We start from the raw sequence: 17,955 nt of genomic DNA, 5'->3' as shown, positions 1-17,955 counted from the left end.
AGGCTGGTCTCAAACTCCTGGCTTCAAGTGATCCTCCTGCCTCAGCCTCCCAAAGTGTTGGGATTACAGGTGTGAGCCATCACACACACCTGGCTCTTATTTAAGTACTTTTTTGTTTTTTGTCATTCTACTAACTGTAGTACTGCATTGTGGTTTTAATTTCCACTTCCCTGATGACTAATGATGTTCAGTCTACTCACTCTTTGAAATCTCTGCTTGGTTTTCATTTGTTCCAAGAAGTAATCACTCCTTCTACAGACTAAGTTCCTGTCCTCCTTTGTAGTTCCATGACAACCAATATTTATCTCCACCTTAGCCTTAATCCACTAAAGTACAGTTGTTTTACTGTTACCTCCACACCCACCACCTTCATCACAAACACACACATACACAACTGCGCACTTCCTGAAGGCAGAAGCAGCATCATACTTCTTTAGTATCTTCAGCTACCAGCACAGACCTGAAACACAATCTTTACACAATAAATATGATGAGTGAATGGAACAGTTGCTTAACAAATTAAAGAATGGATGAAGGTAGGTAGTTAGGTACAAGGTTTTGCAGACAGGCCTGGCTGTGTCAATTAAACCTTTCTCCATGGGTCCTCACACTTAGTAAGCTCACTTTTAAAAGGACGATGCTGAAGATGCGAATGTTTAGGATGACCACAGCGATGACGTGATCCGAGAGAAAGGCAAGGCGGAAGGGGTAGGGCCGGAAGCAGAAGTGCAGCAGGGAGTTAGCCGCGTCTCAGTTGCCATGGAGACCAGGAGCTCCATAAGGCGGGGATCTTTAGCGTCCCGGACCAACGAGTGCCAGGGGATAATGTGGGCGCCAACTTCGCCACCAGCCGGGTCCAGCAGCCCCAGCCAGCCCACCTGGAAGTCCTTGTATTCCTCCCTCTCCTACTCCGAGGGCTTCCACTACAACTTCGCAGCTCGGCCCCGTCGCTTCACGCAGCTTGCGCTGGCGGCGCCTCCCGAGCCTCAGCTGCTTCGTCTGCGCCCCTCCTCGCTGCGCACCCAAGATATCTCGCACTTGCTCACCGGTGTCTTCCGCAACTTGTACTCTGCCGAGGTCATCGGCGACGAAGTGAGCGCAAGTTTGATCAAGGCCCGCGGCAGCGAAAATAAACGCCACAAGGAGTTCGTGGACCAGCTGCAGCAGGTAACGCGGCGGTGCCGGGGACTCAGCGCTCGGCACGCGTCAGCGCCGGCCAGGTGCCAAGCGCTGTTCCAGGATCTGGGGCTGCAGCTGAGAAACAGCCCATCATGCCAAAGTGTCCGTGGGCCCGACATTCTAGTGGAAGGACGCTCTATCCATACACACACATATGCAAATACCACACATACCACACAACGTGCGGCGTATATCTATAGCACCTGTCTGTATTTCTCTAGACACATACATTATATATTGCGTATATCAATGAATGACTGTGGCAGACCGCTGAATAGTTGTTCCATGGAGGTGATAAAGCCAAAAGTCACCCGGCTTTGGGGTGCCTTTGTATCACAAATCACAATCTTGACTGGCCATTCATGCGCAGATTTTAGGAAGCCTGTCTAGTCTCTAGAACAGCAACTCTGCTTCCTCGTCTGTATAAGGAGAAAACCAGCTGACTTGGGGCCTCTGTGCTGAGTCCGCCTCTGCTGGCCACACTACTGGGGACTCCCTTAAACTTGTGGGCACTTCTCCCATACCCGATCCTTTACCCCGGTGTGCCTCCTGCCTCTCAGATCTTCTTCTTCTCCTTTCTGTTCTGTCCTCTACCTGCCCCTTAAGTGACATGCATCCCACGTCCTTAACTTGAGTCATTCCTTCACTTAATACATTTGTTGAATGTCTGCTGGATGTCATACTCTGTTCTAGGCAGTGGGGATTCAGCAGTGAATAAAAACGCCAGTGTTCGGGCACACCCACCCTCACACACGCAACCTGTCCTCTGTAGCTTTCAACCTAGCTGAGGTAGATAGACATTAACAAAATGAAGACCCATACAGTATATGAGATACTTATAGGACCAGCCTCGCCTCCTCCATGGGTTACAGGCTTCCTCAAGTGCAGCCAGAGCCCCTGGCTGGGACCCTGTACTCTGTGATTCATGCGTCACCACATTCACTCTGCTAAGACTTCAGCCTACCCAGCCAGACCTTGCCCCTGAACTTCAGACTCACATCCCTGTCATTCACGTGAGCCAGAATATATGGAGCATTATAAACCTATAAACCCATGACCAGTCACCCAGTTCATTGGATTCTATCTGCTCAGTATCTGTCCTATAAGTAGCCACTATACCACCCAGTCTGGAGTGCAGTGGTGCGATCTTGGCTCACTACAACTTCCGTCTCCTGGGTTCAAGCGATTCTCCTGCCTCAGCCTCCCAAGTAGCTGGGATTACAGGCATGCACCACCACGCCCAGCTAATTTTTGTATTTTTAGTAGAGATGGGGTTTCACCATGTTGGCCAGGCTGGTCTCCAACTCCTGATCTCAAGTTATCTGCCCACCTCAGCCTCCCAAAGTGCTAGGATTACAAGCGTGTGTCACCGCGCCTGGCCTGCCATTTATTAATTTAGCAAAAAAGCCATAGAACAATGTTAGGATAATTTCATTTTTTATAATATATATGCATGGGAAAAAAAGCTGAAAACTTTTACAACAAAATGTTAACAATACTCTTATGGGACATTTAACTTTTTTTTGCACATTTCTATATTGTCTGAATTTTGCAATGTACATGAATTAATTTTGTAATTACAAAAAAAGAAACTTTGAAAAGAGCAGGCGTCTGTTATTCCACTTCTGTAATGTTGCTGGGTTTTTGTTTTTTTCTTTTTTTTTGAGACAGAGTCTCGCACTGTCGCCTGGGCTGGAGTGCAGTGGAGTGATCTCGGCTCACTGCAACCTCCACCTCCTGGGTTCATGTGATTCTCCTGCCTCAGCCTCCCAAGTAGCTGGGATTACAAGCGCACACCACCACACCAGGCTAATTTTTTGTGTTTTTAGTAAAGACAGGGTTTCACTATGTTGGCCAGACTGGTCTTGAACTCCTGACCTCATGATCCACCTGCCTTGGCCTCCCAAAGTGCTGGGATTACAGACGTGAGCCAACATACCCGGCAGTGTTGCTGTTCTTATACCTATATTCCTCTCCCTCTTTCCTTTTTTGTCATCTGTTCTTTCCTTTTCCTCACTTGTCTCTAGATGTCACTGCCATATGACTGTCTGTACAGGACTCAAATTCGTTCTCCCTGGGAGAAGCAATAATCACTCTTCCGTATGAGTGTCTGCATTGCCTGAGTTTTCCCTCAGATAACCCCCTTGGCAGCTGATCTTCCCCAGGCCCACCTACAGAAATATCGCATGGTCTAATGATTAAGAGCAAATGCTCTGGAACCGTACACTCTGGGTTCAAGTCCTGGCTCCTGCACATACCATCTATATGACCTGGGGTGGTATTTACTTCTATATGCCTCAGTTTCCTTATCTTTAAAATGCAGATAATAATATTCACCCCATGGGTTGGTTGTTTTGAGGATTAAATAAGTCAATACAGTAAAGCATTTACAATATTGAGTATTTACAACATAGTAAGCCCTCAGTAAGTGATAGTTGGCCTTGTTATTTGGATAAGATGCTAATTCCTACATCCAAAAATTAGGGTCACAGATTGTCAGGAGACCCAAATAATAAAACACATGACATAGAACATAGTACTTTATATCTGAGGAACTGTCCTAGGCCACTGTCTCCTGAAAGGCGTTTCCTGACCCCAGAAAGATTTAGTTAATTCCTCTTAGCCTTCCTTATATCCTCATTCATATGCTATCATAGCACTTTTAAGAGTTGATTTCACCTATTTGTATCCTTGCCAGGCCCCTCCTGCTAAACTGTAAACTCTTTAAGGGCAGAAACCATATCTGATTCATTTCCCCAAATGTAAATGGTAATTACACAATAAATCTTTTTTTTTTTTAAGATGGAATTTCGCTCCTGTTGCCCAGGCTGGAGTGCAATGGCACCATTTTGCAGTCTCAACTCACTGCAACTTCTGCCTCCTGGGTTCAAGTGATTCTCCTGCCTCAGTCTCCCGAATAGCTGGGATTACAAGTGCCCGCCACCACGCCTGGGTACACAATAAATCTTTATTAAAAGAATGACTAAGTAAACATCTTTGCGATCCCACCAACTTTAAGAATACAATAAGGAACACTGTCTTCCTACATAAACTGTTTTTTTCTTTTTCTTTAAAAGAAGTGGGGTTGGCCGAGCATGGTGGCTCATGCCTGTAATTCCAGCACTTTGGGAGGCTGAGATGGGAGGATTACTTGAGTCCAGGAGTTTGAGACCCCATCTCTACAAAAATTTAAAAATTAGCTGGATATGGTGGTGTATGCCTGTAGTCCCAGCTATTTGGAGGCTGAGGCAGGAGGATCCTTTGACCCCAGGAAGAGCAGGCAGGGGTGAGCTGTGATTGCACCACTGTACTCCAGACTAAGCCACAAAGCAAGACTCCAGTTCTAAAATATAAATAAATAAGAAAGGAAAATAAGACTGGGTGCAGGGGCTCATGTCTGCAATCCCAGCACTTTGGGAGGCTGAGGTGGGTAGATCACCTGAGGTCAGGAGTTCAAGACCAGCCTGACCAACATGGTGAAACCCCATCTTTACTAAAAAATATACAAAAAATTAGCTGGGCAGCATGGCAGGTGCCTGTAATCCTAGCTGCTTCAGAGGCTGAGGCAGGAGAATCGCCTGAACCTGGGAGCAGAGGTTTCAGTGAGCCGAGGTCATGCCATTGCACTCCAGCCTGGGCAACAAGAGCAAAACTCTGTCTCAAAAAAAAAAAAGAAAGGAAAAGAAAGAAACAGGGTTTCACTGTGTTGCCCAGTCTGATCTTGCACTCCTAGGCTCAAGTAATTCTCTTGCCTGCCAAGCAGCTGGGACTACAGGTGCACACCACCATGCCTGGCTAATGCAAACTCTTTCATATTACCCGCACCGGTGAGTTCTCTGCTTCTTGCCTCGAGAAGTCTGAACCAGAAAATATGGATCAGAAGTTTGGCTGATTGACTAGTCAATCTGTAATTAGTCTTGAGGAGTATGTTGGGCATCCAAGTGGACTCTCTGGGCACAAGTACTGTGACAGCGTTTGGGCTACAGGTGTTTGTTAGCTATCAACACCTGTGAGGGGAAGGGAACAGAAGAAGGAGTGAGCCATGGAAGAAGCTGAACTCTGATGATGCATTTGTCAACAAGCTTTGACAAATGCAGCAGGTTGCCCTGGAGAGAGTATTGCCTGTCAGAGTTTCTCTCTTTGGGTCAAAATGGCCAGGCCTTTATACCCCTGCCTCTCTCAGACACAGGATGTGGGTGCTGCAGAAAAGACATGGTCTCAGGTGACTCCTTTCCAGCAGCTTAGGTGGACTGTGAAGGGACTGTCTGCTGATGACATCACCTGAAGCTAGGGAACAAGTCCTTCCTTGAATGGGGATCTGGGTGGCACCACAGGAAGTGTGCTAACTTATATTTGGTATTTCACTGTTTGGATGGCAGCTCTCTTTACTGTGAAGCCAGGAGACAGGTAACCAAGCTCAAGTCTGTTACTGGCCTTACTATGAAACCTTTAAACCTTTCCCCTCTATGGGTCTCAGTTTTCAGATCTAGTAGGTCAGACCAGATGGTTGCAATAGTTCTCTGACTATTCTGTGCTTCACTGGAAGCCCTGATCCTGGGGTAGGGCTGTGTAAAGCTAAGTAATGGTAAGTAATCTCACCATATTTCTGTGCATTTGATCATCCCCCTGCCAGATTCGGGAGCTCTATAAGCAGCGGCTGGATGAGTTTGAAATGTTGGAGAGACATATCACTCAGGCCCAAGCACGGGCTATTGCGGAAAACGAGCGGGTCATGAGCCAGGTTGGAGTACAGGACCTTGAGAGCCTTGTCAAGTTGCCTCCAGGTGTGTATAAAGAACTCCCATATGCCCGCCCAGTTCCCGGGCTGTTGATATTTTACTGTGTTTGCTCCATCGCCCACTCTCTAGGCTTTTTCTGGATATTTGGAGAGCAAGTTGCAGATATGATAATATGAATATTACCACAAAAGAATATTTCATTACCACAAAACACTTCAGTATGTGTATCTCCAAAACAGGAATGCTGTCCTACATAACCAGCATGTAACCCCCACAACCTGGAAATCAGTTTCTGTGCAACACTAACCTCTAACCCACAGATGCTTGTCAACCTAAATAGCAGAGAGAGACTCTCTAAAAGAAAATGATGGGCACTGCAATGGGAATACACGTGCCATTGTAAACTGTGTGCATATTCAGGGAGGTAAAGGAAGACAAAGGTTTTTAAAGGAAACGTGAGGAGGATTATACGATGGTTTTGAAGTAATTATCCTTGGCTAAAGAATCATTAACAAGAGTAGTACCAGTCTGAGGTTAAACAGGCAGTTGCCGGGCAGATTTTTGTGTGTATGTAAGGTTGCAATGACATTTTGTGAGGTTGTGATTTTTGTGGCATGATATGGTTTATCTGCATCCCCACCCAAATCTCACCTTGAATTATAGCTCCCGTAATCCCCACGTGTCATGGGAGGGACCTGGTGGGAGGTACTAAATCAGGGGGCAGGTTTTTCCCTTGCTATTCTCATGATAGTGAATAAGTCTGATGAGATCTGATGGTTTTATAAAGGGCAGTTCCCCTGCACACACTCTCTTGCCTACTGTGTAAGACATGCCTTTGCTCCTCCTTCACCTTCTACCATGATTGTGAGGCCTCCCCAGCCATGGAGAACTGTGAGTCCATTAAACCTCTTTTTCTTTGTAAATTACACAGTCTCAGGTATTTATTCATAGCAGTATGAAAATGGACTAATACAAGGTGTCTTTTGTGGTAATTCTTGTTATCAGGCATTTATGCATGGCCTTCCCCAGCTCCATTTGTCAGGGTATTTTTTGTAACACAAGTGACTCCATTTTGATTTGGACAACTTTTACATCCCATTCAAATTTTACCGACTGTCCCACTGTGGCTTTTTCCCCTCTCAGGCCCAGGATCCTGTCCAGGAAGTCATGTCACATGCAATTGTCATATCTGTTGTTTAGATGCCTTCATTGGGAACAATTCCTTGATCTTTTCTTGTCTTTCATCTTCCTGACAGTTCTTGACCAGACTTATATTCTGCAGGGTGGAGATGGTTCTGTCTGATGCTTCCCCATGACCAGACTTAGGCACACATTCTGGGCAACAACACCACATAAAGTTATTCCTTGTTCATCTCACTGCTGCACACCAGGAGGGTCACGTGGTGTTAACCTCCATCCCCTGAGTGGGTTGGTGTCTGCCAGGATTTTCTGCATTAAATTCTCCAAATCAGATTATAATTGATTAGCATTTTGTAGAGAGGTATTCTCAGATTACACCAATATCTTGTTCCTCATCAAAGCTCCATCGTCAAACCACCAGCATTCACTGAAAACTATTTTCTTAATGCAGAAGTTTAAAGAGTGATCCTTTAGAAATACAGCTATGCAGAGATAAAGTTGACTTTATGAATTATGGCATATCCACACTATGGAATACTACAAAGTTGTTTAAAAGAATGAATTACACCTGTGTTGTAGATATAGATGGCTGTCTGCTATTTATTAATTTAGCAAAAAAGTTACAGAACAATGTTAGGATAATCCCATTTTTATAGTATATATGCATGAAAAAAAAGCTGAAAACTTGTATCTCAGAATGTTAACCATGCTCTTGGGGGCAATTAACTATCTATAATCAAAATTGGGTTGTTTTCCCTATAGACTTGCCCATAGTCTGAATTTTACTGATATCAGCATCATGGTGTCATTTAACCTGTTCTTCCTTGTATTTCCTATAAATCTGTAATTAGTTCTTGAGACTTTATGAGGCTTAGGTTCAATGCAGACTGGGTGGTGGGGAAAGAGCACTTCATAGGTGATGCTGTGTGTTTCCCTCAGGAGGTACGTGATATGTGGTTGATATCTCTTTTTTCATGATGCTGGCAGCCTTTTTATTTTGTTATTTCATTAGGGGTTACAAATTATAATGAAATGCTAATGGTAATAATAATTCTATCATTCTTTATTTATTTGTCAGCTGAAGTACTTCTATAAAGATAAACTTTTTGGAAACTACTTTGATTACCCCAAAGTATGGGCAGCATTAATTCTTTCCCTTTATTTGCCAGTGTTTAAAATACTGAGTTGGTTCCCCTAACATCTGCCAAAGGTGACTAATGAGGTTTTTCTGGTTGTTTTAGAATCATTGTGGACTCTTGGATTTCATGACTGCAAATTATTTATTATCCTTTTGGTGCTCAAATTGTTCCATCTTTGGCAGAGAGCCTTTTCAAGCTGCTGATTCATTTGACAACCAGCTGTCTTTGATAACTTCCTTGCTTTCTGAGCTGGTGAGATGTTCCAGGTTCATCTTGGGTATTTCTGGCCCCAGACCTGGAATCAGCCATTTCTTCAAGAAACCCTGATTCCTTTTATTCCCTCCACCACTCCCCTCAAAGACTTTGACCTATTCTCCTGAATTCTTGAAAATTATCATTTTTCAGTGCAGTAGACAGAAAAGACAGTATATTTAGAAGACTTGTTATATCTGTGGCCTAGAGGGAAAGATCTAGAGAGAGGAAGAAGTGGAAAATACAGTGCCTTAGAAGGGCATTTAAACTTATGAGGACCTACTAGGGACCAGATGCTAATATGCTTTGCACAGGTTATCCCACTAAATCCTCCCGACAACCCTGTAAGGTAGGTTTTCTTTCTATCTTACAGGTGTAGGAACTAAACTTAGATGATCAAACGACTTCCCTGAAGCCCCCCACAACTTAGAAGGGGTGGGACTTAGATTTGAACCTGGGTGTGTCTGCTGTCAAAACCCATGGCTTTCTTCTGTTGGGAGGAGGAAGGATTGTTGATTAGCCACAGTGTCTCAGGAGTGTTGATGACTTCTCTTAGAGTGTAGCTCTGAGCAGCAGAAGCCCTATCCTTCGTTAGGCCTGCCAGACCTCTGAGACTCAAGTCCCATTAAACAGTAACACTCTGGCACAGGAGTTGTATCTCTTCCTGTTTCCTCCTCCACCACAGCAGAGTGTAGCTGCAAGGACCCCTCCCTCAATGGTGGCCCAGATAATGTGGATTTTGGCAGAGATTATTGGTAGCAAATTTCCAGAGTCTTTACTGGTTGCCTGATGTTCCTTGAGTCCTGGGAGTCAGCTACTATCCCTTTTGTGTTGTTGTTGGCTAGAGATTAAATAATTAACTACTTTGATTTTGTTTGTTTGTTTGTTTTTTTAATGAAAGTGAAATAAAACATTGAGAACCAGGAGACAAATGTCAGTTTGGAGAATTTTTCAATGACTTTCATTTTATTTTTACCCAAGAACGATATTAAGTTCTAATCAGACATTATCTGCCCTGGTTTCTCAGGTCTCTGCTGGTAATCTGTCTTTCTTTTATTTAAGAAGTGAATAAGTAGACACCCTAATCCAGTTCCATGGGTACCCCTCTGGTGTCTGCTTCTCAGAGAAGGGCAAGGTAACTTATTTTTATTGCTTAGATAACTGGCAATAAGGACATTCCCCTAAAAGTTTCTTATTTGAGGCATAGAGGCAACCTTTCTCTGTTTGCTAATACAAATGTGACAAAGTGGCAAGCATATGTAAATTCTCAAAAGTGAGGGAGAAAGATCAGAATGCTGCAGAACATCTTGTGCTTTCATTCTTTCTTGTCCCTTGCTGGAAACTTGTCCACATTATCCAAGACCTCGCAGAGCCATGCCTAGGATCCACAGTGTTAGCATAGGAAGCCCACCCTTCCCAGAGGAGAAAAGATGGTCACGAAGCCAGAACGGGCTTTTCCAAGGCTCATGAGCTACATGTCCAGGCCTGACAGCTCCTGCAGACACAGCACATAGCCACCCATGCCCTGGGGCAGGACTGTGGAAAGAATTGTATCAGAAGAGAGAGGATACATCTTCTTGTCACATGGCCTTTATCCTTTGTATGGAAGTCTTATCTTTTGATATTTTAAATAGGCCATCACCAAAGTCCTTGGGAACTGGGCTAGCATGTGTCAACTTGGTATTGCTGTTACCCCCTGCTAAAGTCTCTGTTGCCAAGGAGAGATCAGGGAGTACATTTCCCAGAAGGCACCTCCCCCTTGTGCTTCCAGGATAGGTCAACTGATGAGAGGCCCTTGGTGAGTTTTGGAAAGGAAGGCCATTTATTTCAAAAGGCAGTAGTAGGCACATGATTGAGTGGCTGTGAGTTTCAAAACAGCTTCCAGATAACTTTTTTTTTTTTTTGGAGACAGGGTCTCACTTCGTCACCCAGGCTGGAGTGCAGCGGTACAACTCTTAGCTCACTGCAACCCTTGACTCCTGGGCTCAAGTGATCTTCCCACCTCAGCCTCCCTAGTAGCTGGGACCACAGGCACATAGCACCACACCCAGCTAGTTTTTTGTATTTTTAGTAGAGACAGGGTCTTGCCATGTTGCCCAGGCTGAGTTTCCAGATAACATCTTACGAAAGCCTTGCTTCAGTGCTGCTGGCTGAAGTTGTTAATGATGATGTCTTAGTCCATTTGTGTTGTTGTAAAGGAATACCTGAGACTGGGTAATTTATAAAGAAAAGAGGTTGATTTGGCTCATCATTCTGCAGGCTGGAATACTGGGCATCTGGTGAAAGCCTCAGTCTGCTTCCACTCATGGGGGAAGGCAAAGGGGAGCCATGCAGGCATCACATGGCGAGAAGACAAGTGTGAGTGGGGGGCCCGGGGGGGCCAGGTGAGCTAATATAGTGAGGACTCACTCCCTGCCTGCCCGCACCCAGGGCATTCATCTACGCATGAGGGGTCCACTCCCATGACCCAACACTTCCCATTGGGCCCACCTCCAACCTCAGGAACAAATTTCAATATAAGATTTGAGGGAACAAACTCCTAAACTATAGCAGATGGCTTCCCTGACATTATTTCCCTCAGTCTGCAATCCTCTGTATTAAAACCTTTAATATTTGCTATACATAGATTGGTTTCTGTTTTCCTGATGGAACTCTCAATGAACATACGTGATGGGGGAAGGCGTGTCTTCACTGATAGGTTGGTTATAGGAGACCTCCAAAAGGAAAGACCATTCAAAGGCACCATGTCTCTCTCTCTCTCTCCTTTTTTTTTTTTTTTTTTTGCTGGAGGGCATTGGCTCCATCCTGGCTCACTGCAACCTCTACCTCCCAAGGGATCCTCCCACCTCAGTAGTAGCTGGGCACCACCACCTCCACTAATTTTTGTATTTTTTGTAGAGATGAGGTTTCACTGTGTTGCCCAGGCTTGTCTTGAATGCCAGGGCTCAAGCAATCCACCCACCTTGGCCTCCCACAGTGCTGGGATTATAGGTGTGAGCTACCACACCTGGCTGGCACCATGTCTTATGACATGGAGCAATCTTGGCTAATGGGGCAAACAACAAAGTTTGAAAACTTCCAACAAGTCTTCTGTTTGGGCGGTGGTGACAGCCGGGACTGTTCGCTCAGCGGCAGTGGCACAGAAGCCTCCTCCCTGGTCCACCATGGTCCCTGCCCAACCCCACCTGTCCCCGCTGCCTGCTGCCGTAACAGGAGCTGGAGGCGGCTGCTGCTGGTGGGCAATGAGTTCCAGTGGTGCTTCTCACAAGTCGATGGGGCCATCGAGGAGGACATGACTGAAGATCTGCCGCAGGGGAGAGGCCAGAAGAGGCTTTGATGACCAGCAGTGAGTGACCAAGGGGCTACATAGCCTCACTCTGCAGCAGATATCATTTCCACCATTGAGTTTAATTACTCTGGAGCTCCTGTGGCAGAAGACAAGGACGGTAGAGTTATTTTTCAGCAGGAAGTGGAGAATAAAAGCTGCCCTCATTCTAGGGGAGAATATAATGTTTACAGTACCTTTAAAGGTTATAAACCAGGGTTTGGCTATTAGGAAAGTCTAGAAATTGAGGAAAAAATAAAATTAGATGGTTACAAGAGAACACTGCTCATTTTCTACTCTCTACAAATGATAAAACTATAAAATTATGGAAAAGAAGTAGATGAGATAAAAGAGCAGAAAGTTATAACTTGAATGATGAAGATGGATGACTTCAAGATCCACTTAGAATTATGCACTATCAATGACCTGAGAATTAATTTATGACACTTAGAAATCACAGATAGACGTTTTGACATGGTAGACATCAAACCTGCTAACATAGAGGAGCTGACGGAAGTCTTTGTGGCAGCCAAGTTCCACTCACACCAGTGCAACGCGCTTGTCTACAGTAGCAGCAAAGGGACCATCGACCGAGCAGCATGGCTCCTTGGCCCTGTGCAACAAGCACTCCCAAGTGTTTTGAAGAGCCTCAAGATCCCAGCAGTAGGTCCTTCTTCTCACAAATAATTTCATCCATACCCAGTGTAAGATTTAGCCATAGTGGACAGTACCTGATGACCAGAGACTACCTGTCGGTGAAGGTGTGGGACCTCAACATAGAGAGCAGGTTGGTGGAGACCCACCAGGACCACGAGTACCTGCACAGCAAGCTCTGCTCTCTCTATGAGAAATGCAGAATCTTTGATAGCTTTGAATGTTGCTGGAACGGTTCAGATAGCTGCATAGGTGAACTCACAAATAAGCAAGGGAAATCTCCCAATGGCCAGAAACGAAGGGGGAGCTGAAACCAGAACCGTAGCCTCTAAAGGCGTTTATTCTGAGGGAAAACCCACACCCCTGGCTGGCCTTGGGTGCATCAGCCAAAAGCAGGAACCACTGCTTCCTGTGACCAGCAACTTGTGGCACAGAGCTGAAGCCTTGAACCACATGAGGTGTGGAGTTGGAACTGCGTCCTCAAAGACGATGAGGCCTCTGTCCACTGGAGTCCAGAGGGAAGTTTATCTGAGATCTTGCATTGAGGTGGCCAAAGCTCCCCTGAGATGTGTAAGCATAGCTTCCCATTACAAAGGTTTGAAATTTGTGTTGGTGGTAGCTGCATGATCTGGAAAACACATTGAGGAGCTCTCCTGCCTCCATGAGGGCAGCGTGCAGGCACCTGGAGAGACTGACGTTTTTCTGGGTCTGGCTTCTACTCTGTTTACAGACTAACCTGCTAGCCTAGTGTTTCACAGATGTTGACTGAAGATACGAGATTCCTGGGTCCTTGGAGCACAGCAAGCAGCATGAGCCTCTTGCTGGCACAGGTTTCCCACGGAGTGACACAAGGGGCCCAAGCAGATGCTGTGCAAGCAGTGGGGCTGGTGTCATGGCCGATGCATGCTGAGTTGGAGAATTCACTGCTTTTTCAGTGGACAATCAACAAACCTGCACTTTGACCAGAAAAAACATGACCTCATTCCTCTAGGCCACTTGCTATAAGCACAACCCTGAGAAGTGGCCCAGGTTAAAAGAATGGTGTTCTTTGCAAACTTAGTGAGAACATGCATGGTGGGTGGCTGCTCCCAGCACACCCAGGTCTCTCTGGATTTCCCCAGGTTAAAACCAGCTAAACATGAGCTCACAGGTAAAATTACCAAGCACATACAGAAAAAGCCACCACGAGTAAGTCAGCAGAACCACAGTGGAACTGAACCTCTGAGAACCCAGCCTTTGACATCCTAAATTAAACTAAGAATGCTTGAGATATTTGTAGACTAAAGGAAGGAAACAGCCTGAACCAGGAGGCACAAGACCACTAAAAATGACCTAGCAGACTGGGGAGGAATCAAAGAGAACATCTGGAAATGACAACTACAATAGATGAAACTGTGGGTTTAACAACAGGTCCATTTTGGCTACAGAGATTTTGAATTAGTAGATGGAAAAGAAAATCAGAAGAAATGCAGACTAGAGAACCAAAGAGATAGAAAACATGAAACATAAGAAGTGTGGAGATCAGGATGAGGCATTGCACAAATTTAAACAGCGAAGTGTGGCGACGTGAGGCTTGAAGTGACAATGACCAGGAATTTTCTGTAACTTATGAAAGCCTGAACACAGAGAATCAGGAAGCACAGAAATCCACATCCATATCATAATGAAACTGCAGGACACTAAGCGCAAAGAGAAAATCTTAAATGCAGCCAAGGAAAAAACACAAATTACAGAGAGCAGATGCTGAGACTGAGAGTAGACTTTGTAGTGGCCACAGTAGGAGCCGGAAGCCATGTGATACAGTGAGTGTGACTTGGAACTCTTCACCGTCAGCTTAGAATCAGGCATTGAAATAGATGGTTGTTCAAGAATCTGCTCATGGTAAAGGCATTTCCAGCTGGGAAACAGAATTTATCACAACAAGAAACTCAGGAGAGTGAGACTCAAGGAACACACTAAAGAACATACTTCCAGCAGAAGGAGAGTGGTCCTGGAGAAAGGGTGTGAGTCTGAGATAGGCCGATGAACAGAGCAGTCAGTGAAGGTGTGAGCAACGGAAAGCAACGTGGACTCTAAAACTCTGTTAACTGGGTGACCCTGGTTATCTGGGTTGCGGGGAGAAAAATTAGAGCCCTCGCCAACACCACACAGCAAATAAGCTCTGAATGTTTTAAAGCCTAGAAGGTGCTATGAGAAAGCATCTTCATGAGCTCTGGAGACAAAAGGACTTCTTGAACAAGGTCCTAAAAGCCCAAATAGTGAAGAAAACATTAAGAAATTCAGGCTGATCGTGCTGGCTCACACCTGTAATTCCAGCACTTCGGGAGACTGAGTTGGGTGGATCACTTGAGCCCGGGAGTTTGAGACCAGCCTGGGCAAAATGGTGAAACCTCATCTCTATACAAAAAAAAAAAAAAAACACACACACACACACACACACACACACACACACACAAATAGCTGAGTGTGGTGTCATGCGCCTCCCAGCTACTTGGCAGGCTGAGATGGGAGGATCACCTGAGCTAGGGAGGTGGAGGTTGTAATAAGCTGAGATTGTGCCACCACACTCCAGCCTGGGCAACAGAGCGAGACCCTGTCACAAAAAAAAAAAAAAAAAAAAAAAAATTAATGTAGTTAAATTTAGTGGTTTTTGGTTTTTGTTTTTTGAGACAGGGTCTCACTGTGTTACCCAGGCTGGAGTGCAGTGGCTCAGTCTCGGCCCACTGCAACCTCTCTCTCCCGGGTTCAAGTGATTCTCCTGCCTCAGCCTCCTGAGTAGCTGGGATTACAGGCATGCGCCACCACGCCTGGCTAGTTTTTATATTTTTAATAGAGATGTGGTTTTACCATGTTGGCCAGGCTGGTCTCGAACTCTTGACCCCAAGTGATCTGCCCTCCTTGGCCTCCCAAAGTGCTGAGATTACAGGTGTGAGCCACCATGCCTGGCCAACTGCATTAAATTTTAAACTTCTTTATTTTGAAATAAAAAATAAAAACAGGCTCCTCTGCCTATAGAGTAGCCATTCTTTTATTCCTTTACTTTCTTAATAAACTTGCTTTCACCTTAAAAAAAAAAAAAAAGCGAAAACAAAATCCACAAAAGCAAATATAACGAACAGATTCGGTATCCAGAATACATAAAGAATTAGGAGTCAATAAGAAAGTGGCAAACAGCTCACTTAGGAAAGAGCAAAAACCATGAATGGGAATTTGCAGAAATGGAAAAATAAATAAAAATGCTCATTCTTACTGATCAGCAAATTAAAGCCAGAGGGATGTCCTTTCACACAGAATGATGATGATGATGTCAGGGAAAGGGGTGAAGGTCAGTGGGCGAGACCACTGCCTTTTGTGGGCCTCCTTGGTGACAGCAAGTCCAGTAGGGAGCTTCTTGTATGTACAGACAAGAAAATGTATTCAGAAGCTTGAAATAGCAAACACCTGGAGACAGCTCAGGGGTGCATCATTAGAGGAATGGACAGGTAGGTTATTGTCTATCGTATACTAAAAAGCGGTAAGAATCGATTATTAGAACTACATGGATCACATAGGTGTGATGACATATGACATGTTATATTTAAGACATGCAGAAGTTTTGTTTTTTGTTTTTTGTGTTTTTAGAGCCGGGGTTTCACCATGTTGGCCAGGAGAAGTTCTGTTTTTAAGAATCTGTAACTTCAAAATATGGTGGGGGTTAACTGTCTTAGCAATGACTTATGGGTACATGGATATTCACTGTATTATTCTTTATTCCTCTTGATGTATCTGAAATATTATGAAGCATACTTAAATTATACATCCCTAAGAATGTCTAAAAGCTCTCCTGGTAATATCTGCTTACTCCATTCACTCTTACAAACACGCCCATATCTTCTTGCCTGGAAACATCTGTTGAGGGATGGGATGAAGGGGAATGAGATTTTTCAGTGCTGTCTCTGCCCAGTCCTGATCCCCTGTGTGACACCACTTTCTGGTGCTCTAGGTTGCCCCGCAAAACCAGACATAGCCGCTTGCTCTTGAGCATGGCTGCACTGTCCCCTACCTGAGGCCAGGACCGATGCGGGCGGCTAGGCGGCTCTCTTGTTTGCAGTGTGGAAATGCCCACTTCCAGGCTGGCATTGCCTATCAAGAATTGATAAGTGATAATAAAACTGTATAAAAGCTAAAAAAGTCTTATATTCTTCCTATTTTTTCTTTAATTTTTATCAAAGTAATAAATATATATGGTTTTTAAAAATCAAATAGTTTAGAAGAACTTCTAATGAAGAATAAAAAGCCTCCACTTGTACATTATGAATTTGCACAAATGCACAGAATGTACACCACCAAGAGTGACCTGTAATGTAAACAAGGACTTCGGGTGATAGTAATGTGTCCATGTAGGTTCTTCAGGAGTAACAAATGTATCACTCTGGTGGGGGATGTTGATAATGGGGAACCTTGTGCATGCAGGAGGTATATGGGGAATCTTTGCACCTTCCTCTCAATTTTGCTGCAAACCTATAACTGGTCTAAAAAATAAAGTCTATTTTTAAAACCTTTTCCGCCTCACCTCTCCAACCTCAGTCCACTTGCCAAAGGTAGCCATTGCTAGTTTTAATTCTTTGGAATATTTATAAATAATGTTATTTATATGTTATAAAAATAACGTGTTTGCCACTATTTCTGGGCTCATCACCCATAGACGTTAATTATCACCTTCCCTCTCTTGAGATTTTCTCTCTCCTGTGTCTGCGGGTCAGTGGGGAATTGGCCGAGCTGGCTGGGCTTGGCTGGCTGGACTGGCTCTAAGCTGTGGGTCCAGCTAGGCGTGTCTCCTTGTGTAGGTCAGGCTCAGGTCTGCTCTGGATTCCTTCTGGGGTCTAAGATGAAGGGACAGGGAAGCTCTTGTCACAATGATGGCAAAGCCACAAGAGGGAAGGCTCAGCTGCACAAGTGCATTTCAAGCCTTTGCCAACATCTCATTGGCCAAAGCACATCACATAGCCACAGTCGGGGTGAAGAAGTGCACTATCTCTAGTAGCAGGCACTGCAGAGTCACACAGTCAAGGGCCTGGATACAGACAGGAATGAAGAATTGGGACCATTTATTCAATCTACCGTATTTCTCATAATTCTATTTTCTTGTAGACTTCTCTGCAACAGTATTTTAGCTCAGATGATACAACACAGCTTTGCCCAATGGCTGGCCTCTTGTAAGTGGCTGATAGATACTTGATTAGCTTCTTAAATCTCAACATTCCCACAGGGTTCTGAGAAGGAATTCTGTTAGATAGTTTAGACTTAGAGGATGAAGAAAGTTTGGGTGTGGGTTCTTCAAGGTCAGTCTGTCTGCAAACACCTTTTTCTCCCCTTCCCTTCTATGAAGTGAAGAGTGTCTTCAGATGGTGTATAGACAGCGAGTTGCTACGGAAACATCGTTTGATCTCCCCAGAAGATTACTACACCGATACAGTGCCATTTCACTCTGCACCTAAAGGTAATGCTTCTGTGCCCTCAGCACCTCTGATATCATTCGGGGGAAGTT

The 17,955-nt window shown here is 44.7% G+C and overlaps 1 protein-coding gene and 1 pseudogene across 3 annotated transcripts in view; both read left to right on the top strand.

Moving 5' to 3' along the window:
• The first annotated feature begins 740 nt into the window (after positions 1 to 740).
• The window catches only part of DLEC1 (DLEC1 cilia and flagella associated protein), a 68,669-nt gene continuing 51,454 nt past the window's right edge, over positions 741 to 17,955 (top strand). For all 3 annotated transcript variants that reach the window (XM_023187554.2, XM_023187553.2, XM_023187551.3), the window contains exons 1-3: positions 741 to 1,167; positions 5,813 to 5,963; positions 17,797 to 17,907. In XM_023187554.2, the coding sequence (XP_023043322.1) occupies positions 760 to 1,167; positions 5,813 to 5,963; positions 17,797 to 17,907 (670 nt within the window). In that variant the 5' untranslated portion in view covers positions 741 to 759. The remainder of the gene's footprint in view (positions 1,168 to 5,812; positions 5,964 to 17,796; positions 17,908 to 17,955) is intronic.
• LOC111523235 lies at positions 11,614 to 16,448 on the top strand (annotated as a pseudogene).

This window comes from Piliocolobus tephrosceles, chromosome 2 (genome assembly GCF_002776525.5).
Source record: "Piliocolobus tephrosceles isolate RC106 chromosome 2, ASM277652v3, whole genome shotgun sequence".
Lineage (NCBI taxonomy): Eukaryota > Metazoa > Chordata > Mammalia > Primates > Cercopithecidae > Piliocolobus > Piliocolobus tephrosceles.
This window is presented reverse-complemented; position numbering and strand designations above follow the sequence as displayed.